General features: G+C 51.1%; 6 protein-coding genes across 6 annotated transcripts in view; 4 read left to right on the plus strand and 2 right to left on the minus strand.

Annotated features, from left to right (window-relative positions):
* Nucleotides 1-1,138, plus strand: LOC108151807 (enkurin). Its single transcript, XM_017280660.2, has 2 exons — nt 1-217; nt 287-1,138. Exons 1-2 carry the CDS (start codon nt 115-117, stop codon nt 1,117-1,119), a joined length of 936 nt encoding a protein of 311 aa, XP_017136149.1. The 5' UTR covers nt 1-114; the 3' UTR covers nt 1,120-1,138.
* A 102-nt stretch (nt 1,139-1,240) lies between these two features.
* On the minus strand, nt 1,241-3,630 carry LOC108151806. Its single transcript, XM_017280659.1, has 3 exons — nt 3,538-3,630; nt 1,482-3,421; nt 1,241-1,418 (listed from the first exon to the last, which is right to left on the minus strand). The coding sequence occupies exons 1-3, from the start codon at nt 3,581-3,583 to the stop codon at nt 1,266-1,268; spliced, it is 2,139 nt and encodes a 712-aa protein (XP_017136148.1). The 5' UTR covers nt 3,584-3,630; the 3' UTR covers nt 1,241-1,265.
* Nucleotides 3,600-4,320, plus strand: LOC108151809 (acyl-coenzyme A thioesterase 13-like). Its single transcript, XM_017280662.2, has 2 exons — nt 3,600-3,707; nt 3,850-4,320. The coding sequence occupies exons 1-2, from the start codon at nt 3,621-3,623 to the stop codon at nt 4,198-4,200; spliced, it is 438 nt and encodes a 145-aa protein (XP_017136151.1). The 5' UTR covers nt 3,600-3,620; the 3' UTR covers nt 4,201-4,320.
* Nucleotides 4,321-4,631: 311 nt separating this feature from the next.
* LOC108151808 (acyl-coenzyme A thioesterase 13-like) lies at nt 4,632-5,260 on the plus strand. The gene is made up of 2 exons (XM_017280661.2): nt 4,632-4,777; nt 4,846-5,260. The coding sequence occupies exons 1-2, from the start codon at nt 4,691-4,693 to the stop codon at nt 5,203-5,205; spliced, it is 447 nt and encodes a 148-aa protein (XP_017136150.1). The 5' UTR covers nt 4,632-4,690; the 3' UTR covers nt 5,206-5,260.
* An 81-nt stretch (nt 5,261-5,341) lies between these two features.
* LOC108151810 (acyl-coenzyme A thioesterase 13) lies at nt 5,342-6,419 on the plus strand. The gene is made up of 3 exons (XM_017280663.2): nt 5,342-5,538; nt 5,712-5,868; nt 5,925-6,419. Exons 2-3 carry the CDS (start codon nt 5,779-5,781, stop codon nt 6,267-6,269), a joined length of 435 nt encoding a protein of 144 aa, XP_017136152.1. The 5' UTR covers nt 5,342-5,538; nt 5,712-5,778; the 3' UTR covers nt 6,270-6,419.
* The window catches only part of LOC108151804 (peroxidasin), a 28,571-nt gene continuing 10,704 nt past the window's right edge, over nt 6,290-24,156 (minus strand). The window contains 9 exon segments of the mRNA XM_017280654.2: nt 6,290-6,566; nt 6,569-9,183; nt 13,216-13,397; nt 13,518-13,696; nt 13,796-14,005; nt 15,649-16,326; nt 16,397-16,638; nt 16,717-16,788; nt 16,900-17,115. Of these exon segments, the coding sequence (XP_017136143.2) occupies nt 6,373-6,566; nt 6,569-9,183; nt 13,216-13,397; nt 13,518-13,696; nt 13,796-14,005; nt 15,649-16,326; nt 16,397-16,638; nt 16,717-16,788; nt 16,900-17,115 (4,588 nt within the window). The 3' untranslated portion in view covers nt 6,290-6,372.

The following is a 24,156-nucleotide window of genomic DNA, read 5'->3' on the forward strand; positions in this document are numbered from 1 at the left end:
CAGGCAGGCAATCGAAAAGCAAACAATCAAATACAAAAAGTCCCCGTCAGTCGCAGTATATTTTCAAGTCTCGATTTTAGAGTTTCACTATTATAGCCATATATTTCGTTAGCCATGTCGCTGGTCTATATCACTCACCACGATGAGAACATCTTCGATTGTGAGCAAGAGTTTCTTAACCAATCCGTCAGCAAGCCTTCCAGAATCTACAATACCAGTAAGAGACATGATAGAGAGAGACGGCCTTTAACGCTTGAGCCCTTACAATATACAATAAATCTTTCAGAGACTGCAATCAAGGGAGCACGGTTCGCCAAGGCTTTGCGCGACCGCTTGCAGGTGGAGGATAAGAAGCATTCGATCATGTTGCAGAACGATGGCATGCTAATTCTCACGGATGCCAAAAAGGCCCACCATCGCACCATGGGCTGTGCCCACACACCCATTGATCCGCCGTGCGCTTATCTTCGCAAGAACCAGGGCATCAAGTGGCGGCGTGAGAACAACCATGTCTGTCCCAAGGGAGAGAAGATGCCGCCGTTGCCAGGCATTGGTTCCAAGCGCACGGAACCGACAATGGCCCCGAATTTCATACGGCGGAATATCCAATGCGCCAAACGTACAGTGCCTTGTCCACCGCCGCCGCGGTACATTGACACTCCGGTGGGCACACGACACAATCTTGTGAACTCTGGCCTGCTGCCACAATTCATCTGCCGCAAGGACTTTGGCAAAGTGCCCATTTACCTGAAGAAGACTAAGAAAATGCTGACCGAGATGAACGCAATCTGTGCCAAGGAGCAGGCACGCCTCATGGAGCTCTGTCGCGGCGTCAAGGGATTCGCGAAAACCCCCACAGCCGCTGGTGTCATCGCTGCGCGGGCCCCGCCGGAGGTGCCTGGCATGCGGGTTATGGACCAAAAAGAGCGCAATGAAATTCTCGAGGGTTTGCGTCATAGTCTGACCGAGATGACCAAGCAGTATCAGTCCATGTCGCTGCTCATCGACAGCGTGGCCAAGGTTCAGCGCAAGGGCAAGCTGGAGTCCGATTTACGGCAGGTGGAGCAAGACATTCTGTTGCTCGAAACCAGTCCAATTATTTATGTTTCATTGTATTAACCATAGCTTATAAAAAAAACGACATTTTGCCAGCCGTGTGTGTGTGTCGGCATCTGGCAGTGGAGCAGAGCCGAATCTGCTGCCAGAGACGGACACACACACGCGCGCCGCAGTCACTTAATGGAATTACTTAATAAATTTAATGTTCACGCAGTTGCGAGATCCAATGCATAGCTTCCATGACAGCAAGGACACAGCAGAGTGGAGCCTGGCTCATACAGCTGCAGCAGCTTCTCCTGATCCACCAAAACAGGACGACTGCACTGGCTGCAGTAGCGTCGATCCAGGCTGAAAGGAAGCTAAAGAACAGATTTCAATTAATAAGGTACTTCCAATGACCCGTTTGGAGGTACAAAACCCACCTGCAGATAAGACACACAGCACCGTCGCTTTGGTTGTTCTTCCTCGGGGATTTCTATCACATCTTTTCCCAGCTGGGCATGCAAATCATCAAAGTTTATTTTCATTTGTTGAACAAACGCCTCTTGAAAGCAATGCCTGTCGTGCGAGCCTTTCGAATTTGGCAAGTCTTCCGTCTCGGGGGAGTCTAGCCCCTTGCGCGAGTCTTCCAACAGCAGTCTTTTCAAGCGTTGCGCCTCTGCAAACATACACTGCGCAGCCTCCTTCTGGAACGGACTTAGTTCCTTCAGAGAGCACAGGTACTTCAGTCTCAGTCTCATGTGTGTCATGGCCAGCATTGCCAGCAGCAGCTGCATTTCCTTGTGCGATTCCTTCGTCTGCAGTGTCAGCCAGAGAAGATTCGCTCGCAGGTGAAAAATAGTTGCCATGATATGGTACTTCAGTTGCAGCTGATACTGTTGCGATTCCGTGGCCTCCTTGTCAAACTGGAACGCCGTCAATCGATTGAAATTGATGTATTTCCGCAAGTTCTTACTGGTGGCAAAGAGCTCCAGGCGCAACTCGGCCAGCAGATCCGTACTTTGATTGATGGGCGTGTTGGGTTGAAAGGTATCTGCTAGCATGGTCAGTATATTCCCGTTGTGGATCTTGCCCACGCGTAATGTAAGCTGATTCCGTAGAGAGGTTGCGTAGACGTTACCCGCGTATTCCTTGTTGGGGTGGAAGAGCACTGTCAGGAGGTTCCTCTGTCTGCTGCTGAACAGCCCAATCATCTGGTAGTTCTCACAGTCGTCTATAGCTACCGGCTGCATGGATGCAGTGAGCTTCTTGTCCTCTTGGGAAAGGCTTATTCGGTATAGCTTACTCGTTGCCGTGGCTACAGCGAAGCTGGTACTGTCCAACGTACAGAGACCGGTTATCTTCATGCCTCCTACGTAGATGCGCGTGTGCAGCCACTCATTACCTTCTTGCCATGGTATGCACCAAATTAGCAGATTTGCCGCCTTGCAGAGGGATATATAGTAGCACTCTCGCTCCGTGAATCGCGAGATTATCGCCTTCTGAAGTCCCATGCGATCTGCCTTCTCCCACACAGGCCGTATCAAAGACAGTCCGGATTCTTCATCGTTGTTAAATCTGTAGAGATGGACAACTCCAGATACGTCGCCCACCAGCAGCAGATCTTCGAAAGCAAGCATATAGCAGATGCGGTTCAAAGAGGTGTTCAGTACGCGATGTTGCAGCAACGTTCGGGCATCAGAACTCAAAGTAAGACTCCATAAGGAGCCGTTGGCTGTGCCTAAGACTAGGACATGTCCGGCATTGGGCTCATTCGCAGGACGCCAAGTGAACATCGTGATCCAGGCGCGATCTATGAAAGCCTTAAACTGCTTGAAGTTCTGTATTTTCGAAACATTCCTTACAGGCAGCAGAGTATCCCGCAATGTTGTGGACACATTCAGGCCGTCCAGTCGACTCCAGTGAGTGTGTTCCGCGGGCTTGCACAGGAGTGTTATGGCTCCATAGGTGTTCAAGGCGGCCAATAGCATTTTTCCATTGGACAGGATCTGTGGCGACCATTGGGAGGCCACGAGTCTGGACACTGGCACTTCTGTCGAACAAATGGTCATATAAACTGGCTCTAGCGAAAGCTGCTGGGCCTCCAGCACATGACAGTTTTCATAGATGTCCACAAGATTGACCCCTGCGTGCAGTATATCCAGTGGGCGCTCATTTACGGGCGAATCCAGGCAGCTGACGACAAAGGGAAAAGGCACATGGCAACTGGCCTTGCTGGTCATCTCCAGGGTGATGACATCCGACTTGGCGCCCACCAGGGTGATGCGATCCCCATCAGCTGTGTAGGATACGAACTCCCGCAGAGAGTCTTGCTTGATGTCTCCTTTTATTAGTTGACGGAATCGCAGGGTATCCGACGTACCTGTAAAATTTCTTAGGCGTACAGGGCGAGCAAAACAAATGCCAATAAAACGCCGAATCACATCACACCACCGTAAAATGTCATGTGTATCACTACGGCGGCACCCATACACTCACCATTTTGGCTGCCGTCTGTGACGCTCGATTCAGTATCTTTCGTCATTTCGGCTCAGGTTTACGGTGCGCAAGGAATAGGTATAATGTCGGGCAAACGTGGAGTGGATTTCGTCAAGCATGTGGCCGAGTACGCTGCCAGTAAGGGAGGCTTCGATCGCGTTCTTAAAATGGTGAGAATATAAAGGAAAAATCAAAACAATTTTAGCGAATTATTTAAAAACGAAGCAGAAAATTAGAAACAGCTGGAGCGGCCGATTACATAATTTTGTTGGTGGTGTATCGATAGTTGACCGCGCATTTAAAATTTTGCAGATTAAAATCACTGGCGGCGGCGACGGACGAGCCATTGGGGAGTTTACTGTGGAAAAGGAGCACCTTAATCGCCAGGGGACCTTGCATGGCGGTCTGACGGCCACCATTGTGGACAACGTTACCACCTATGCGCTGATGTCAACGGGATCACATCCGGGCGTTACTGCCACTCTGAATGTCAGTTACATGTCGGCCGCAAAGCCAGGAGAGGTTGTTGAAATAGATGCAAGAACACTGCGTGCAGGTCGCAAAATGGCGTACTTGGACTGTGTTTTGAAGCGCAAATCGGATGGAAGAATTCTCGCCAGCGGGGGGCAAGTCAAGTACGTTGATTTCGACCAGGAAACTTGATTATTAGAACTCAACAGCAAATGCAATGCATCAAAAATTTGAATAAAATCATTTTGCAGCGTACGTACCGACGATTCGATTGGCCTATCGATAGGTCAGCAGCCAATGACATTAAATGCAGTTATTTATTTGTGTTGCAGTTTCACCTTTAAAGAGGTGCATTTTAGGGATTGGGGCATATCTTTAATAAATGGAGATGAGATGTTCATACACTGAATGATTAGTTGCCGGAATCGCAGGGTATCCGCAGGCGTACCTGTATACATTCTCAGGTGTGAAACACGGCAGGCGTACAGGGCGAGCAAAACAAACGGGAATCAAAATCCGAATACCATCACACGCTCGTAAAACGTATCACTAAAGCACCCATGCACCATTTTCATAATTTTGAGCTCTATCTGCCGAGCGTCGCAGTAACTAGCGTTCGGCTACTTTTGTCATTTCAGTTTCGGTTTTGGGTGCGCGAGGAATAGGTAGCTCCACTGATACAATGGCGGGCAAACGTGGTCTGGATATTATTCTGCATATAGCCGAGTATGCACCAAGTAAGGGAGGCTTCGATCGCGTTCTTAAAATGGTGAGAAATGAAAGGGAAAAGCCAACATGCTCATGAAATTGCCAACCCGAAAATTTAAAATTTTTCAGATTAAAATCACTGGCGGTGGCGAAGGGCGAGCTTTTGGAGAGTTTACTGTGGAAAAGGAGCACTTGAACCAACAGGGGACCTTGCATAGCGGTCTAACGGGCACAATCGTGGACAACATTTCCACCTACGCGATGATGTCGACGGGATCACACCCGGGAGTTACAGCCAATCTAAATGTCTGCTACTTGTCGGGCGCAAAGCCAGGAGAGGTAGTTGAAATAGATGCCAGAACAGTGCGTGCAGGTCGCAAAATGGCGTACTTGGATATCTTTTTGAAGCGCAAATCGGATGGAATCCTTATCGCCACCGGGAGGCAAGTCAAGTACATTGATTTCGACAAGAAGAAACTGGACTATTAGAAGTCCACAGCAATTTCATGCACACAAAATTTGAATAAAATAATTTGGCAACGTACCGATGACTCGATTGCATGTGACTTGGCGTATCGATAGATCAGCAGCTGTTTTTGTCAATTTCAATTTTTTCTGACATTACTCAATGCAACATGCACTTATTTATTTGGGTTGCAGTTCGTGCTGTTTGAATGTATAATGTGCTTGGGGTCGCCATTGAACGTGCTGATATTTATTTACCGTTTAGTAGCTTATCGTTTGTTATTTGCTGTAACCGCAAAGCGGAAAACTGTACTCGAATGTAACTCAGTTAAACAGTACGAGTAACACCAAATCAAAGTAAGTCAATTCTCAGGGCGGCCTGCTCAGTGGGTATCATTGTCTAGGACCGCACTTGACGATCAAGTGCCTGAACAATAAGATAAAGTCCCAATCTTGGGCCCTATCGATACTGCACCTTGGTATCTGTTCACTTTCTCATCGACGATCAACGCCGCCAAAACTTTTCGCAGCACTCAAATAACTTAGACGCTGTCGGCTTGTCATTGGAAGAACATTCCCCTTGAAATTACAGCCGCCATGGGCACCCGCAAGAAGGGTCTGGACTTTGCCAAACATATATCAGAGATCATTGCCAAATCGACGGGATTCGAGAATCACATGAAAAAGGTTAGAATTCTCAACGAAAACTGTTTCATAATTTATTTGTCGAATCCTTTTCTTAGGTGAAGATCATCGGAGGCGGTGATGGCACTTGTCAGGCGGAACTCAAAGTTGAAGCTGATCACGTGAACCCCTACAACGGTCTACATGGCGGCTACATTGTCACCCTGGTGGACATGATAACCACATATGCCCTGATGTCCAAGCCCTGTCATCCGGGCGTTTCCGTGGACATAAATGTGAATTACCTGAACGCGGCACGCCTGGGCGACGAGGTACGGATCGAGGCCAACATCTCCAAGATTGGTAAGTATCTGGCCTTCATCGAGTGCACGCTGCGTCACAAGAAGGACGACTCCGTGATAGCCAAGGGCACGCACATGAAATACGTCAATATCAAAGACTAAAATTAAATCGAACCAAATGCTGCGATTGGGATATTAATGTGCTTTATTTTATTACATGTGTAGCAGTACAGTACATTTCATTTGTTAGTTAATTTGTTTTCAATTATTCAATTAAATTTGCTCGTTTGCTCTGTGCGCGATGTTTGGTTAGAGTGTAGACTTTATATTGTAGATTGTAGATTGTATTGTGGCTACTACGGATAAACGTGTACGGTACGGTACGTCTGTACGGATATGCATATTCTACGGCAGCTCTCCTTTGAGCATCGGGCAGTGCGGGCAGCAGGCCTCTGGCGGCGTCAGAGGATCGATTCCGGGCGGGCAGCTCACCTCGCCACACTTCTCCCGCAAACAGTTTACCTGGCCGTGGAAGCAGTTGCACTTGGTGCACACGTCCGGAGACCAGACCTCGTTGTTCAGCCGCGTTGTTCCCTTGTCATCCACGCAGTGACTGCGCCTGGGCTTCGGGGCAACGGGGGCCGGTGCTGGTGCGAGCTGCACCACCTGAGCCACTGGCTCGGCATCTACGGCATTGCAGGAGTCCTCGAGTTTGCGCAGCTTCTTGTGCAGTTTCTTTAGCTCCTTCTGGAAGCTTCCAATCAGCTCCTCCAAGCCACTAACGCGCTCCTCGTTCACATCGTAGAGGGCTTCCAAGGGACTGTCGTAACTCTCGGTGGCTGGGACCTCCTCCTGCTCCTTCTCCTTGGGCTGTCGGAGGTCTCTCTTCTGGCGACTGCTCCTCTTGGTGTACGTCTGTGGAATGTAGGAGTCAAAGATAGTGGGCATGCTGTTGCAGTTGCCGCAGTCCTGCCACAGATAGAGGTTGATGCCGGGAATCTCCTCGCACTTCTTGTAGCCGCCCTGATGCTTGGCCAGGATGAACACGTTCTCGGTGACCTGGTCAAAATTATCACCCACATCGCACAGGACGCGTCCGAAGTTGGCCTGCTTGATCTGAACGAGTTGCTCGGGCAGGAACACGCCCGGATTCTCGTAGTACAAGCGATCGCCGTCGCGCAGGCGACGGAACTGCTCGACGAGCAGACACTGGAACAGCGGACCCACCTTGCCGCCCTCCACCTGATCCTCCAGAATGCCGCCCAACCAAACGTCCACGTTGTCCGGATGACCATACAGCTCCTTCATCTTCTGCCGAATTCCCGCATTGCTGATGTCCGAGAGATCCTCAAAGTCCTCGGCCACGCTGAGGTTGCAGAACTTCCTGTAGACATTGTAGCCGGGAATGCCGTGATCACGGCCCCGCTGAATGTTGATGGCGGCCAGGTCCAGGGCCACCGCATGCGTCGCCTGGAACAGCTTCTCCGTGAGCTCCGTGTTGAGGTTCTGGTCGGGGGTCTTCAGCTTCGCGGGCACCGCCAGCATGCCTCTCAGCAGGGGATCCACTCCGCCCTCGTAGGCCAGGCGCCAGGGGGCAAAGAAGGCCTTGTGGAGTAGCAGATGGCCCTGCGGAATAGGCTGGAAGGTCTCGTTCAGGCGGTGCAGGATGGGATTGATGATGGTGTGGCCGAAGCGCAGGGCAGCTGTGGCAAACTCATTGGCAATGCTCGGATTCAGCTGCGGATTGTAGCCCTTGTACTCTCCGAGCAGCTGCATGCCACTCTCGCCGATGATCAGGGGCAGCCACTGCTTGAAGGTGATATGCTGCATCTGGGCGCCGACGATCTTGCGGGCCTCCTGGTACAGCGTATCGCCGTCCCAATGGGGATTGATCTCGCGCAGCTTGGTGGCCAGCCGATTGTGCTCCCGCATCCAGATGGTGTGCATGGCCAGGAGGCCGACCTGCTCGTTAACCCGTATGTCCCCGGACACAAAGCAGCTCATGGTGTTCTCGTCGAGATTGCGGCGGCAGTCCATGCCGTCCTGCGGGGCCGCAAAGGGCAGCATGTCCTTCTGCTTGGGGAAGTGGACGCCCACGCGGAGCAGACCCTCGTCGGCGGTCAGATTGCGCAGCTCTTGGGCGAAGGGCGTGCTGTAGCCGTACACCTGCGAGGCATCGATGTAGGATGTCAGCTGGTTGATCTGCTCGCGGTGCTGGACGCTGTCAAAGAAGAGCGAGGTCATGCCCGAGCCGCAGATGGCGCTGGAGCGCACCACATCGATGCAGCGGCGGTTCCTCACACGCGGGTCATTCGGCGGCACTTCGATGGGGTAGCAGGGCGGAGCCATTTCGCAGCTCTTCTTGCAGTCGATGCCGTCCCAGCTCTCCGAGCTCACCGAGGGTATGGCGTGGTCCAGATCGTGGTCCAGGAACTGGCCCCACTGCATCACCATGTGTGTGATCCGGCTGTCGGGGGTTATCTCCTTGGTGGCCACCACCGAGGTGGACACCAGCCTGGCACTGGGCTTCGGATGGCCGGCATACAGCTGGCCCTTTGTCCAGCCCACGGGCATGCTGAATCCGTTCTCGTAGATTGGCGGCGCCAGGCGGCGGAAGGCCGTAAGGGAGGCACCCCATGTGGGATGCATCAGATTGTTGCACGTGCCGTCGATGCTGCGATAGCGCGAGTGGTAGCACATGTCCGTGCAGTTCGGCATCTCCCGGTGCTCCATGCAGCCCGACAGCTCCGCCACCAGATGCAGATGCTCCCTGGAGAGCAGGTCCCTGAACTCGTACTCCTCGCTGCTCATGCTCAGGTTGTCTCCCCGCTGCACGTGCTTTCGGATGTTGACCAGGGTCCGCTCGTATATCTCGGCGGCACGCGCCAGCTGCCTTGCCTCGCCCGTGGGGAAGCGGAACACTCGCAGCAGCTCCCCATAGTTCGGTGGCCCCGTGGACGAGCGGTTCGAGAAGAGGGTCTCCAGGGTGTTGTTGATGGCCAGATCAATCTCCTTGGCCGCCTCCGCGAAGGCAATGCGCACGTATCGATCTCCCGGTGCCAGATCCACATTGTTTCTGCAAGGAAAGGATTTCACAGGGGATTCTGGTAATGATTCAAGGAGAAGATATTCCCCAAAAATGGACCAATTAATTTACAACAATGGACTACAATCCTAGGGCTAGACTTTCGAGATTCCTCGAGCAGATATTCCACCACAAAGCGACGACGCGGCACAAAGCGAAGAAACAATCAAGATATTTTCAAGGAATTTCCACATTTTAATTACCATAATGCCAGCGCCAGCGCCAGCGCCAGAGACGCCTCCGAGGAGTCGTTAAAATGGCCGCGTTGTCTAATAAAAATGGCAGCCAGTTTATTTCCCTTTCTTCGCCTAGATGTCTGTCCGTCTGTCCGTCTGTGTGTCCTTCGGGCAGTCCTCCCCCCTCACCCCCTGAAAATCTTGCTGCACTTTTTTGTGCGCCAAAAGGAAAATCCGCGCTCTCAAACTCTGACTGCTGCAAAGGGAGGGGTGGGAGTCTTGGAAGGGAAGGAAGGGGACGGGAGGCAGCATTAACAACAATTCATGCCTCACATTCTGTGTCTGCCATGCAGCGTGGCTGTTCAAGGAATGCTCAGAATCCTCGGAAAACTTTCGCCTGTGTAAACTTTGGCATTGTGCGGGGTGACGATGGCAGCGACTACAACGAGCGACGGAGGCGACGTTCTAGGTAATAACTTAACGACCATAATACACCCTGTTGCACCACAAGTAGTGCCCTGCTGTGCCCTGCTGTGCCGAGCTGTGCCGTGCCAAAAGTCTGCCACTATCAGTGGCTCTGCTGCGTGGGATAGTTTGGTAGTGCTTGGTAGTGGGTAGCCACTGCTCCTGGGCCACTGCCAGGCCAGGACCCAAGTGCATATATTTTCCCTCTGCCATTCTGTGGTTGCTCTTTTGCTTTTCTGTTTTTGTGTGTAGGGTATGTGAAGAATTTATAATCCTGTGAGGAGGAGGTCAAGCGAATCTTTCTAGAATCTATATGCTCTCAAATGCTAGAGAGTGGATCTGTTTTTGGGGCACAAATTTCCAAACACTTCTATGATAAGTCTTCTTCTGATTCTAGTTCTTCTCCATGTGGAAGCGATATTTTTAAGGGCTCCTCTGATACCTCATTCCATCAATGTAATAGCTCTCATTCGGGAATGTTATCAGGGTATACCTTTAGTCTCCATCCACTTGCAGTCGCCTCATTTTGCTAAAGTTTTTTGTTGGTTTTGGTCTCCCTGCCCTGCCCTGCCCTGGCCTGCCGCCCTCTGGCTCTGCCACATGCTGTGCGGTGCGGCGTATGGCAATGTATTTCCGTGGTTAGCCTTTTTCGCCAGCAGCAGCCCCAGGAGGAGCTGCAGCAACAGGGGCAGTAACGGTGGCAGTAACGGGATAAGCTTTTGTTTTACGCCGGCATTACCCACAACTTAGGCGGATTTCAGTGTGCTGCCTTCTGGATGGCGGTGGGTAGCTGCTGAGGGGAGGGGAGGGGAGGGAATCTTTCAGCGGTTTTCACTCACTTTTTGTTAGAGAGACGCCACGCTTCCTCCCTTCCCTACACACCGGATCTTTGTCCCTGTCCTTGCCCTGCGCTGCACTGCACTGCACTGCACGGCACTTCCTTTCCGTCTTTCAACATAGTTTTTCACTTTTAGCGTTGCTTTCTCACACTCTCTCCGGACCACGGACTGCGGACTACGGACTACCGACTACGGACTACTTACTCTTCTGCTATGCTATGCCTTTTTTTTGTTTTTCTTCTTTTAATTCTTGGTCCTTTGCTGCGGTCTGGCGACTGCGGCTGGCACCGTAATGAGTAAAGTTTCTAATGCCGACGGCTCCCCTGTAAGCCGATTCGGCTTCCGGGCTCTGCCGCACTAAATGGTGCGTGCACCACATACATGTACATGGAAATCCTTATTTTCCGATCCCCCTCCTCCTCCTTCTGGTTTTCCCTTTAGCTGCATTATGCATTTGGAAAATGCTGCCTGTCTGTGTAAGCAAAAACTAAGCCGCTGCGATGCGGTTCGGTTCGGTTTTCTCTTTGTGGGGCATCAATGGTCCAACGTTTACCACTCGGTTAATGGCCAGATATGCTACTGTCCCTGCTACTGCTTCCCTCTGCTTGCCTCAGATTGATTTACGACCCAAGGCGGGAGCCAGCCGTGGATGTGGATGGAGCCTGTGCTCAATAAATTCCTTGTCTCTTTTCCATCTTCTGGGTGTTTTTTTGTTGGCTTTGCCATATTTGCGGAACAAACAATTTGGAAAAGTTCTATTTTCGAGGAGTACTACCACTATATATGTATGTATGTGAACCCAAAAGAAAGTTAAAGTTGAAGTGGGAGATGCAGATGCACATGGAAGATGAAAGCTGAAGAAGATTCCAGTCCCATTTCCACCACCACTACCAATACCACTTCCACTTCTAGTTCTTGTACTCCTTTCGTGTTCCAGCCGGCAACTTGTCAACTCAATTTCAATTTGGGCAATTTGGATAACTTGTGCGGCTGCCTCTGTGAGAGATTCTCTGTCTATCTTTGCCTCTGTCCCCGTCCCCGTCCCCGTCTCTTTCGCCTTTCTCTCTCTATCTGTGTGTACGGTGGGGTATGTGGCACGTAGCTTGTCCGGGGCTTAGCACGTTTTCGGCAACGACAACTTTTGTGCTTTCGTTGCCGCCTTTTGATGTTCTTTTTTGGGGCATATTTTATATGCAGTTTAGCCAGCGGCACAGTGGGCTCTGATTTGACGGAAAGTGTCCAAAGTTATTGGCCAAGTTATGTCAATTTTTAACTGCCTCAGAAGCACACTGACGCGACTGTTTTCTGTTTTAATTTTCAAGATTCCTATGTATTTCTAGCCACTGTGCTGGAGTTTAGCTGCTGGCTTTATTTTATGGTTTTATGTTCTTTTCATAGCCGCCTTTTTTGCGGACCCGGACCCGGACTCGCAGCCGGACAACGGGGCTTTGCAGGAGTGTGGGTGCTTTCCAAGCAATTTAGCACAGTGGAGCAACAGCCGGATTAAAAAATCATTTGACGCTGGCATTTGTCGGTGCACTTGCAGGGCTTCCTGCCTTGAAAACTATTTTTGGAAGTGCATTCAAATCAGCTTCATCACAGGATTATATTTCTTGAAAATTTATTAATACCGGCCTTTGTACCAAAGATGTCTCATTGGAAAGGTGAGGTCAGCCATTCACGTCTTGGTGATCTCACGCTCTCTCGTTACTTCAGTCCTGTCGGGCCTCACCCTACATTAATCTACCCAAAAAATCTACGCACTCATTGAATTTGCTGTGAATTATTGGATTTCCTTTTGCTTGCTCGTTCGTTCCAAATCGTCACGCGCTTGACATAACCACGAATCGTCGGCTCCTCATTTGTGTGCAGGAAAGGAAACCGAAAGGGAGAGGCGACACCTTTTCGCTTTTGTCTTTACTGTCTTTGCATATTGTGTTTTCTTAAGCTCACGATCATGCTCAGGTCCGCTAGCTCTCTTTCGGGTCTAATTTTACGCTCTACTGAGAGCGCTCTGACGCCATGTTTGATGAGACAGAGATGGACAAAGTTTGCTGTTGTACTGGGCAAAGTAAGACCCAAAAAGAGACCGCGTTGCGAGAGCGCACCACCTTGCATAATTTCATCATGGATCGTGCTTTTGCGTATTTCTTGGCGGCATTTGCAGTAGCACCCACTGTTGTGTGACTGCTGCTGTGTATATACATATTTTTTCTTCTGTGGCACAACTACGAGTATTTTTCAATTAATTAAACAAGTTTACCGCGCACTTAAACGCATTTTAACTGCATCGTCGTCGGCGTCGTCGTCGTCGTCGTCTGCCTGTCGAGGCCTTTTCTTGGTAAGTCCTCTCTGCTTTGCTCTGCTCTCTCTCTTTGAGAAAAAGTTTTCCCTTTTTGATTTTAATGGAGTTTTATGGAGACCGCCCCCTGCCATGCCGCCCCCATCCCATCCCACTCTGGAGCGCAATTAAAGTTGCGGTCTGAGACTCAAAGTTGAACTATTTGATTCCGCATCCCGGTTTATTCGCCACCGCCACTCACCTGATGGTAACCAGCGCCGAGGCGGAGGCCCTTCCGAATTCGTTCTTCAGCTGGCACTCGTAGCGACCGCCATCGAGGATGGTCACATTCTTCACGAACAGACTGCCGGCGCCGCTTATTTGATACTTTTCCGTGAGCTGGACATTGGGATCGATGAGGCGACCATCACGGCGCCACGAAATCTGTATGGAAAGAGAGGGAGAGGATGTGGCGGGGGGTGGGAAAGCCAAAGGAAGCGTCAACAAGTGGCGGGGCAAATAAAAAGAAAAGTTTTTTGGGATATTCCGTTCGGGAAACTTTACCTGCAGTCCCACCTCCGGCTGCTCGGCCTGGCAGGGCAGCTCAATGGTGGTGCCCGTAATGGCCACCAAATTGCTCGGTTCGATGGCCACCCGAGGTGGGGACTGGGAGCGTTCCACTTTAATCGTTGCCTCGGCACTCGTCTCGCCATTCTCGTTGCGCGCCGTGCACCGGTAGACACCTGCAACAGGGACGTGCACGGGGAGAGTGAAATGAAATGAAATGTAAGCCATTTGGAATCACTTTCCCGAGGGGTCCCGCCCCGCACTGAACCACTTACCAGCATGGTCCTGGCGGGCAGCACTAACCACCAGCTCTGTGTTCTCGTTCTCCAGCAGCAGGTCTCCGGCCGGGGTGCTGGCGAGCGGGGATCCATTGAACTGCCAGTCGATGGTGGGCAGTGGATTGCCATCGGCATCGCATTCCAGCACAAAGGCTTTGCCCAGTTTGATTGTTTGGTTTTGGGGTGCCATTAAAATTTCGGGCAAATCTGCAAGTGGTATGAATCGCGGATGAGCGATTTTCGAGCAATTCTATCGCTCCAAATGGCAGCAACAAAAAAAGCACATGGTCATAGCCGACGCCGACGGCGACGCCGACGCCGCCTGCGGTTCGTTTTCTATTCCGCCTTTTGTCCATAAACTCTTTCTTCGTTCCACTCTGTATCCCACTCGATATCCCTCTCCCCCTGTACTACTCTCCCTACCCAATGCGCGCCCCTTCTTTCGCTTTGATCACGATTTTGCTTTGCATTTGGCCTCCTGCCTCCTGCCGCCTGCCGCCTGCCGCCTGCCCCCTGGGGCGTATGGAATACAAATTTTTGCATTGCATACTTTTGAGCGGTGCCAGCATATTTATTTGCTTATTCATATGCTCGTGAATGTGTGTGTGCGCCAGTGCATGCATTTGCCCCTACACTCCGAGAAAATCTACACCAAACCCATATATTTTATCTGTACATCGACAGAAGAATGAAAACACTATCTTGGAAAATGCCTCTTTTGTCTATTTCTTGCACAACTGGAAATGGACTCGGAAAACAATCGATCTTTTCTCTCTCTGTGCATCTGTTTATGGGTATGTGAGTGTGTTTGCCGGGTTAATTATGCTGACCAAGCGCATCGCCTGACTGCTTAAACCGTCCATACACATGCACGTCCCCTGCACCTCTCTGCACCTCTGAAGCACTGCAGCACTGCACTCTGCACTTTCGGGATAACCGCAGCTTCGCAATTTGTGCGTACCGTACCCCCCACCCCCCCCCCCCCCCCCCCCCCCCCCCTACATAATAGTTTATAATTTTTGCACTTATTTTCCAAAATAATGCATAAATTGTGCTCCGGCTGTCTGCTCTTCATTTTGTGCCGACAACCACAAATTATAATGAGCCATTGTTGCATCAAGGCGCTGCCACTCTGCCACTCTATCATTCCCTCTGGCATTCGGTTGGTCTGTCGGTCGATCTGGGAACCCCATCCCTTATGGACATATCAGGGCATTTTCCTCTGCTGGCCCCCGTCCATTTCTATTGCGCAATAAAGTACAGTCACGTACAAACGCTTGAATTGCAGCAATAACGAATGAACATAAAAATGCTCAAGCGAAACATTGTTTTCATACATTTATTCGTGGTTAAACCAAAAGTTTGAATGCTCTTCTTTTGTTAGGTTTTTCGTCCAGTAGCACCCGTGCCGTCCCGTCCTTCTGTACTCTGATTTGACGGAGGAGTACCCTTCTGCCACCGTTTTACCGCCACATCTGACATAATCCAATCATCTATGAAAACCCCTCGACAAGCTCTTCCGCATAGTCCCGAACACCCCGATCCAAAGCAGACTCCATGTTCAATCTCAGTGTCTAGTCGCAGAGTCCATGCTGCATGCTTCATGCTTCATGCTCCATGCTCCATGCTCCATGCTCATCCTCATCCTCGTCCTCATCCTCATCTCAGGCGAAAACAAATTAAATCGACTGCAAATTGAGTAAAACGCGACAGTTGTGACTGTGACTGTGTTGCCAGTGGACTGCGGACTGTGGACGATGGTGTGTCGTCTGGCAGTGACTGAAATGCAATCCCGAAACGAGTGCCATGCCCCCCCAGCCCCCTTCTGGAAGTTGTTGTGTCACACTCACCCTTCACCTCCACGCGAGCGGTGGCCTGGACAGTGCCCAGGCGATTGCTCGCCTCGCACCGATACGTGCCGGCTGTCAGCTGGGTGGGCTGCAGGAGGAGCAGGCTGCCGTTGGCCTGCAGCTGGAGGCTGGCGGTGGACTGGGCGAGCTGGCGACCATTGACGAACCATTGTATGTCCGGCTGTGGCCAGCCGGAGGCGGCGCAATCGAGGAGCACGTGTCCCGCGCCATGAAGGGCCACAATTTGGTCATGCGGCTGGTGGGTGAAGCTCGGTGGCGTGGGTGTTGCACCTCCTGCATCCGCATTCGCATTCGCATCCGCATCCGCCCATACCTGATTGCTGCGAGGGTCGATGTGGGGGTTGTCCAGTGGGTTCCGGTTGCTGCTGCTGCTGCTGCTGCTGCTGACAACGAGGCGGATGGGCTGGGAGCGTACCTCCCCCATCTCGTTGCGGGCCAGGCACTGATAGATGCCCATGTCGGTGGTTGCCACGCTGCGGATGAGCAGGCTGCCGCTTAGCAGGATTTCCCGGTTGACCTGATCCTCGCCGACCTCGTTCGTGTTGTGCATCCACGTGATCTGGGGCTTGGGCAGACCCGTAACCTCGCAGTCGAGTTGAACGGACTCCCCGGCGAAGGTCTGCAAGTCCTGTGGGGCCACCAGGAGATTGGGCTTGGCTGCAACGGGTGAAAGATTGAAGTGCAGTTCTCAGTTCTCAGCTCTCAGTTCTGTTCTGTTCGCACTTACCACACTTGAAGTGCTGCTCCTGGAGGCTGGCGAAGCTCTGGCGCTGCAGGGCTTGCGGCTCGGCACAGGTCAAGGAGATGGTCACCAGCTGACGCTGGGCATCCAGATGCCAGCGTCTCCATAAGGAGTACACACCGCAGTTGCAGTCGATGGCATTCCCATCCAATCGCAGACGCTTCAGGCTGTTCAGTTTGTTGAATCCCTCCACCGGCAGTTGGGTGAGCTTGTTGTTGTAAAGGAAGCTGGAAAATGGAGATGAACCCACCAAAAAAGTTAATCTTCCTCTCGTATCCATCCATCCATCCATCCATCCAACTTACAGGCGATTCAGACGTGGCAAATTGTCAAAGACTCCGGCAGGCAGCTGGAAAATGTCATTGTTCTCCAGATATCTAACAGTGGAAGGCGGGAGAAAGGGGGAAAAGCGGAAAAGTGGGCGTCGTTAAGGCGATTTATGCCTTTTTGCATATCCTTAATTAAGGGCTGTGCCGCGTTTCACTTACATCGCCTCCACGCGCGGCAATCCCTGGAAGATGGCCGCCGGTAAGCGGCTTAGCCGATTATTGTTCAGATAGAGGAACCTCAGGGCGAGCAGCCCCTGGAAGGCCCCATCCTGCAGGTGGGCCAGCTCGTTCTCGTTCAGGAACAGCGTCGACAGTTGCCCCATGCCGCGGAAAGCGTCTGCCGGCACCTCCTCGAAGTGATTGAAACGCAAATCTCTGCAAAATGTACGGAAAAGAGGAGGAACAAAGTGAGAAATCATGATAGCAGTAGATGTAGCAGTAGATGTAGCTGCAGCTGTATGGAGCAAATCGTTTATCTGGCAGATGACATGGGGACGTAGATGGAAGGATGGATGGTTGGCAGGAGGATGTGGCACGTTTAGCAGTCGAGGGTAAATCAATTTTTGGTTCCAAAGCAAATTGCAGCAAGTTGCCAGTGTCTGTTCTGTTCCGTCCCGTCCCTTCCCTTCCCGTCTTGTCTGTCATGTGCTCTTCTTCTTCTTCTTCTATCTTTCTCTCTTTGGTGTATGTGTATCTGTGGGTATGGGTGCAATAGCAATTGTCATATGCAATTAGGGATTGATAGAAAGGCGTGTATATTCCGCACAAGAGAAACCCATTTGTCAGGCATCGTTTTTTTTTGTATCCAACAGCCAACGCTGTTTAAGGCAATCCAATTATTTTCCTCTGGGCGTAACACAATCTTAAATCATAGCTACCCTCTTCCTCTTCCTCTTCCTCTGTGGCACCCACTTAAGCGCTGCTTATCCGCCTCTTAGAGCGCTTGATAAACCCTTTCGCTCCCAGCCACATCCCCTTGATATGGTACCAGCAGCAGGCGGCTGGCTGAGGCAGGCGGAGGCAGGGGGAGGCAGAAACTACAAGAACATTTATGTACGTAAACATTTTATTTTGCACACACATTAAAAATTAATTACAAAAAAAGTTGATGCTCGCATAGTTTATGTTGCTGCCGCTGCCTGCTGCCTGACGACAAGCCACCGAAGCGATAAGCTTTGCGCGCCCTAGTAGCAACCATGCCACAATCCCAAGTCACCAAGCAACCAAACGACGAGGAACTCAACCACAGATTGAGGTCTCCCTCCTCGCATATGCTCGCGAGCTAGGAGGGGGCCTTGCAACATCCTCCTGCCCTGCCCTGCCCTGCCCCTGCTCTAAGCTGCCATTAGCAACTGCAGGGAGGATGTGGCAGCAACAGCGGCTAAAAAAACAACTTTCTAATCAACTCAGGAAGTTTGCAAGCTGCAACAGCGGCAACCGCTGGTCTGGGTCGGGCGGGTGTGGCGGGTGTGGCGGGTGTGGCGGGTTTTAGTTGGTTGCAAATTCAATGCGGCAGCGAAAAAGTTTCCTTGGCAAAAGTGAAAATTATACCAAAAATGCAAACTGCTGCCTGCTGCCTGCTGCCTGCTCCTGCCTGCTGCCTTTTTGGCCAACTTCGCTTACCGCTGCCTGATGTGGGATGCGGGGACTCTTGTCATTGTTGTTGCGATAATTATGGGCCCATAGCCATGCCCTAGGGGCAGGGTAATGGGATTCTGATGCTTGCCTCATGTTGGCTCTCAGTGAGGATCAGATGGATCACAATATCATATAGCTGCCACAGGAACAATCGGTTGTCTGTGCCTCTGACGGAAAACGAAGCAAAGCCATGATTGGCTCGTCCAGGGTATCCTTCCTGCCACGTTTCCCCTTTGTCGAGGGGCAGCAGGAGCAGAGGGCGGAGGTGCTGCACGGACAGGAGCCGTTCCTGTGGCCACAAACGGCACGGAAAGTGGAAAACTGGAAAGTGGAGCTGCCGCTAAAGTTGTCTAAACAGAAATTATGTTTTGTGGCTAGTGTAAACATGCAACGCACAAACAACCCAGCAACTAACTAACTTGCAGCAGCAGCAGAAGCAGCAGTAACTTGCAACAGCAGCAGCAGCAGCAGCAGCAGGCACTAATTGGTGTCAGCGTTCATCCTTTCTCCGTGTGAGTGCTCCGTGTCCGTGCTCGTGTCCATGTTCGTGTGTGTTAAGTGCATATGTTTGTTGGTATGCTCAAATTGCAACTAAAGACGTGGATGCAACACAAGGAAAGGCACACACAAAAACGGAGATGAACGCACACAAAAAAAAGCAAAAACAACATCACAAACAACCAACTACAACGAAAACAACTTAAAAATCCAGAACAACACAAAAACCACTCGCACGTAGAGCTTGAGGCAGGGGCAGGGGGCATGCAACCACCATGGAGTAAATCCAAGGGAGAGAAGCCGTAGGAGAAGGACATGCATACGCCCAAATGGAGCCACACATAAACAAAGCCGCCACTGCCGCTGCTACGGCGACTCCCTGGCTCCTGCCTCCCGCCTTCTGCCTCCTGCTATCTGGTTTCGGTCTTGGCTCTGGCTCCGGCTCCGGCTCCGGCTCTGGCCTGATGAAAGACCCAAGTCCTGAGGCTAGTCGACCCACTGGTATCCATGTGGTAACCTCTCTCTTACACTCTCTATCCACATCTCTCTTGTGTGGCAGCCACATGCACGTTGCGGTGGCTGTGGAGTCCAGACCGATGGCGACTGGGATGCGGGTGCAGCAACAATTTGCAAAGGCTCGCATTTCTTTCTCTCTCTCTCTCTCTAAGAAGGAGCAGGAGCAGGAGCCTCACTATGGTGCAGGAGTGGCAGCAGCAGCAGCAGAAGACGAAGAGCAACCCTTTGTGCGAGTGCGAATGCGGCTGCTTGATCCACATTTTGTGCCCACTTCTTGCAAACTCCATTAGCCCCAACCACCCAACAATCCACACGAGGCAGCAGCAGCAGCAGAAGCAGCAGCAGTCCTCTGCCACATTGGGTCAAGCGAGTGGGTGGGGCTGTGGGGGTGTGGGGGTGTGGCACCATAACTATCTGACTAATTTGAATCAACATTCTGAGCTCGTTTTTATCCCTGGAAGACACCGGCTATCATCTCTGTTTTATTTGTTCAGGCAAAGTGCAACCGGACCCTTTTCCATGCCACTGTGCCACCACTGTTCTGCCTCTGCCCCTGCCTCTGCCGTCCCCTGCCCACCCATGACGCGTGTGACAAACGATGGTCCACTTCAATGGTGCACACACACTCATACGCCATCCTGTCCGGAGTGGAGTCCAGAGTCCACAAAGTCGACAGTCGACAGGCGACGAGCCTAGCAGCTGCAGATGTTCCCTATGCCTCTTCCAGTTCTGCGGCAGAGGTACTGCCGGTGGCAAGTGGCAGTGGCAGGCCGCATAGTTGGCGTCATGTCAGTGGCGCAACTATTTGTCGAGCAGCGGCCACACAAAAAGAGAGAACTGAAGCGAGTCCCAACCGAACAGATGCTCAAAGGCGACACAAATAACTTTCATTCTTCCAGGCAGACCACGCCCTAAGCCCACCTGGAGGCCCACCTGGAGGCCCACCTGCCCCATCCATGTGTCCATGTGTGTCCGTGTGTGTGCGTGGCAGGCGGAAAAGGAAATTGAATCTTGAAACTACTTTTCAATGCTGTGACACTTCCGCCACTGCTGCAGCTTTTGGAAAATGGCTATTTTTTTTTGTTTTTGTTTGGATAATGACATTTGCATTTTTGCATTAAATTCGGACGATATTTTCAATTAAAATTTGAAATGCATAAAGCGAGTGCCAAGCCGTGTCCGGTACGGCACGGTTCGAATCGGTACGGCACCTGCCTCTGTGTCGCTGCCTCTGTGGCGGTGCGTCCGTGTGTGTGCTCGTGCCCCTACCCGTATCCGTAGCCGTATCCGTAACCGTATCCCTGCTGTGTGGCTCCATTGCTCCGTCGACTCCTTGCTGGCTTGTGGACGCCGGACAGTGAACTGTCGACTGTGCCCCCGGTGTCCATGTCTGCACTTAATTAATGCATATTATTGACAAAGGCATTTGCCTGCTCTCTCTCTCTCTCTCTCTCGCATGTTTGCCTATTCACGCATGCCTGCACACGCACACACTCTCACAAGCACACACGCACACTGGGTGGGCCATTACGTATACGCTTTGATGTCCATTGAGGAAAATTTATGGCTAGCCAAAACTGAAGCCAAGAGCGATATTTTAAAGCCACCTTCGACAGTAAATTGAATGAAAACAATTGGCACCCCATGCAACATGCAACATGCAACATGCAACATGCAGTATGCAACAAGGGGGGAGATTGGGAGGGACACAATCAAATACATGCTCAGCGAGCGTTAAGCTGTTTAGTGGCTTCCACTAATTTGATTTCAATTAGTTGTCACAATTAGTGAAGGAAAAACCACAGCAAGTAAATTAGAGAGCGGCCTTCCACATACAACATGCAGTGCAGCGACAAGAGTGCGGCAAGACTGTGCATGTGGCGTGCGGGGTGTGTGGCAGTAACTGTTTGTGGCGGCGCACATTTGACAGTAAATGTTTGTGGCATTCGCTTAGAGATCTCAATTGTATTGTCGTTTTTGGCCAGAACTGTGGTCTTCCATGCACTCGAATTGCCATTTCGATTGTTCGATGTTTCTCTAGGGACTCAAAGCCCCATTTTGGAAGAGTTTTGGAGTGGAAACTTCCTTCCTAGGGCAGGCTTACATTCCGAAACGATGCTGTGAAGGAGTGTTGGGCTTTTCTTCACTGAAAAGCTAGGTCGGAGCAACAGCTCTATGTCCTTCGATTCCTCTTCGTTTGTGGCTCTAAGGGCTCTCCATTTGCCATTTGTGGCTATTGTAATATCGGAAGATAACTCCCCTGCCATCATACAATATATGACAGGCAATAAACAGAGCAGATGTTTAATTTTTATGCTCGTAACCATGGCTCCTGCCTCCTGCCTCCTGCATCCTGCATCCTGCATTGAAATTGGTTTGCTGTTCGCTGCGCGCTGTTCCGCTTTCAACGTTAGTTGGCTTTTATCCATTGAGTCAGTATATTTTCTAGTTCATTGCATTTTCATTAGACTCTCTGCCATTTTTTCCGCGCGCGCCACACGCTCCTGCCTCCCCCCCCCGTAGTATCTTTCTGCCTCTGTTCCCGCTCAAAACCCCTTGAAGCGCCATAAAGTATGCAACATAAACAAGGCTATAAACGTGGGGCGGCTGCGACGGAGGGTGCAGCTACTGCCTTATCAGTGGGATCAACATCCCCCCCTTTTAGTCCCCCTCTCCTCTCTCGGCCATGCCTCGTTGTTAAGGTGAAATTGTGCTTTGTTGGGGCTTGGCTTTTGCTTTCGCCTTGCGTGGCCTGGTTGTTGGCTCTGATTATGATTTGTCTGGCTTACATCCTATATGTACCTCCCCTGCCTCTCTGTCTCTCCGTCTCTCCGTCTCTGTGCTCCTCTCAGGTGGGCCTACAGCTTAGGCAGCATCTTATGACGCCTTGTGCCCCTGCTCCCATTCCTGCAAGCCGATCTAAATCCTTTTACGGTCTGCTGCTGCTGGTGTGCTTTGGCTCTGGCTCCGGTCCCTGGGCTGCCTTTATGGCAAATGTGACAATAAAAACATGATTTAACTTTGGCCTGCCACACACTCCGCACTCCACAACCCACACAGATGCACAGACGGATGGAAGGATGCCGCAAACACACACGCACGCACACACACACACTTGGAGACACATTATTGTAATAACATGGCTTACAAACACGCAGCAAGGAAGCTGCAACAAAAAGTGGCAGCCGCAACAACAACAATGGATAAAAGTGCCCTACAATGGCGGAGCTCATCCTTGCATCTGCGGATACCCGTGTGTCCTTCTGTTGGCTGAGGTTGCCCTGCCCAGGTGATGGTCTCCCCCCCCCCCCCCCCCTACACCTGACGATAGTCCGAAGGACCCATGACAATTGTCTTTGTCTTTCTGCTTGTTTGTGGGTTGCGTGTGTGTGTAAAACACTTGGTAATGCAATCCTTCAGCCTATACCACAGATCCCAATTGCACTGAGGGGATCCTGCTGCCCTTTGCCTTTGTTCTGGCGGGTATTTCCAGGGCTACCAAGGGTATGTTGTGTTCAAGACGATCCCAAAAAGGGTATACAATCTGGATTATCATCCATAGTCGAGATCCATCCTATGGAGCCATAGGCACCATATTTTGGAGCTACAGGACTGGACTTTGGAGTGCCGATAATGTACGATGCAAGATCATCCATGTTGGGCCATTGGGTATCCTCTTGGTCGAGCCACTCGCCTGCAGGCTGTTCTTATTTTTTGTTTTTTCTATAGTAGTGCCATTTTATTATTGTTAAACAAAAGCTACCCCACCCTACCGCTTTTAACTCTTGACATTGTTTATTTGTGTGCAGTCGTCTATTTGTGTTGTTCTCTATGTGTGTGTGTGTGTGTGTGTTGGTGTGTGTGTGTAACAGTTCAGCTGTCAGTCAGGCAGTCACTTTGTCAGACTGACAGCTTCAGCAAGTGGCAGAGGCAGAGGCAGAGGCAGAGGCTGAGGGACGATTGCAGCGGCAGAGAGGCACAAGGGGCCAAGACAAGCCAACAGCTTTTAGCCCAGTTAGTTACTGTTGGTTACGGTTGGTTACTGCAGCAGGCAGCAGGCAGCAGCAGCACTCCTTTTCCAGAGCTTATTTTCGAGCCTTTGATTTAATTTCATTCTGTTTGTTATGCCCTCAATCCTTGCACACACACACACCGTCTCTCTCTCCCTCTCTCCCTCTATCAGTGTGTGTGTGTGTGTGTGTGCTAAACTGTTAATGTAATTGTGTCCAGTTTTGGGTCGGTTGCTGCCCCCGGCTGTTGCTGCTGTTTGAGATACTTAGAGCACTTTGCGTAATTGGCTTGGAGTGTGCATGCATAAAACGCTTTGTTTAGCTCCCATTTCCATTGGCATTTCCATTCGAACAGAGCAACAAAAGAGCCAAGCCATGGCATGCAGCAGATCACAATTTAATGCATGCCTTGGGACATCCGCCCCCCGCCCACGCCCCCGCCCCCGACCCCCTTTATCCCGGGAAGCTAAAGTCCAAAAGTAAACTCTAAAGCAATTAACATTGTTCCAAAAGTGACAAAAGGGCCAAAAGTTTCGCTGGCATTACGCTCCAAGCGCAGACCCAAAATCCGAAATCGGAAATCCGAAACCCGAAACCCGAAACCCAAACCCAAATCCAACTATAAAACTGTTCAACTTTAAGGATTCCGTTGAATCAATGCCAAACACAAAAAAACGAAGCATAAAAGCGGGGCTTTGGCCAAGTGTAAGCGATAAAGGCAACGGATGCCTGCTCTTCTCCACTGACCAGGAAC

The sequence above is a fragment of the Drosophila miranda genome, chromosome XR (genome assembly GCF_003369915.1).
Source record: "Drosophila miranda strain MSH22 chromosome XR, D.miranda_PacBio2.1, whole genome shotgun sequence".
NCBI classification, from domain to species: Eukaryota; Metazoa; Arthropoda; class Insecta; order Diptera; family Drosophilidae; genus Drosophila; species Drosophila miranda.

Coding starts and splice junctions, on each gene's coding strand:
- LOC108151807 (XM_017280660.2), top strand. CDS start 115: ATGTCGCTGGTCTATATCACTCACCACGATGAGAACATCTTCGATTGT. Junction 218..286: donor TTCCAGAATCTACAATACCA/GTAAGAGACATG, acceptor TAAATCTTTCAG/AGACTGCAATCAAGGGAGCA.
- LOC108151806 (XM_017280659.1), bottom strand. CDS start 3,583: ATGACGAAAGATACTGAATCGAGCGTCACAGACGGCAGCCAAAATG. Junction 3,422..3,537: donor CACAGACGGCAGCCAAAATG/GTGAGTGTATGG, acceptor GAAATTTTACAG/GTACGTCGGATACCCTGCGA. Junction 1,419..1,481: donor GCTGTGTGTCTTATCTGCAG/GTGGGTTTTGTA, acceptor TCTGTTCTTTAG/CTTCCTTTCAGCCTGGATCG.
- LOC108151809 (XM_017280662.2), top strand. CDS start 3,621: ATGTCGGGCAAACGTGGAGTGGATTTCGTCAAGCATGTGGCCGAGTAC. Junction 3,708..3,849: donor TCGATCGCGTTCTTAAAATG/GTGAGAATATAA, acceptor AAAATTTTGCAG/ATTAAAATCACTGGCGGCGG.
- LOC108151808 (XM_017280661.2), top strand. CDS start 4,691: ATGGCGGGCAAACGTGGTCTGGATATTATTCTGCATATAGCCGAGTAT. Junction 4,778..4,845: donor TCGATCGCGTTCTTAAAATG/GTGAGAAATGAA, acceptor AAAATTTTTCAG/ATTAAAATCACTGGCGGTGG.
- LOC108151810 (XM_017280663.2), top strand. CDS start 5,779: ATGGGCACCCGCAAGAAGGGTCTGGACTTTGCCAAACATATATCAGAG. Junction 5,869..5,924: donor TCGAGAATCACATGAAAAAG/GTTAGAATTCTC, acceptor TCCTTTTCTTAG/GTGAAGATCATCGGAGGCGG.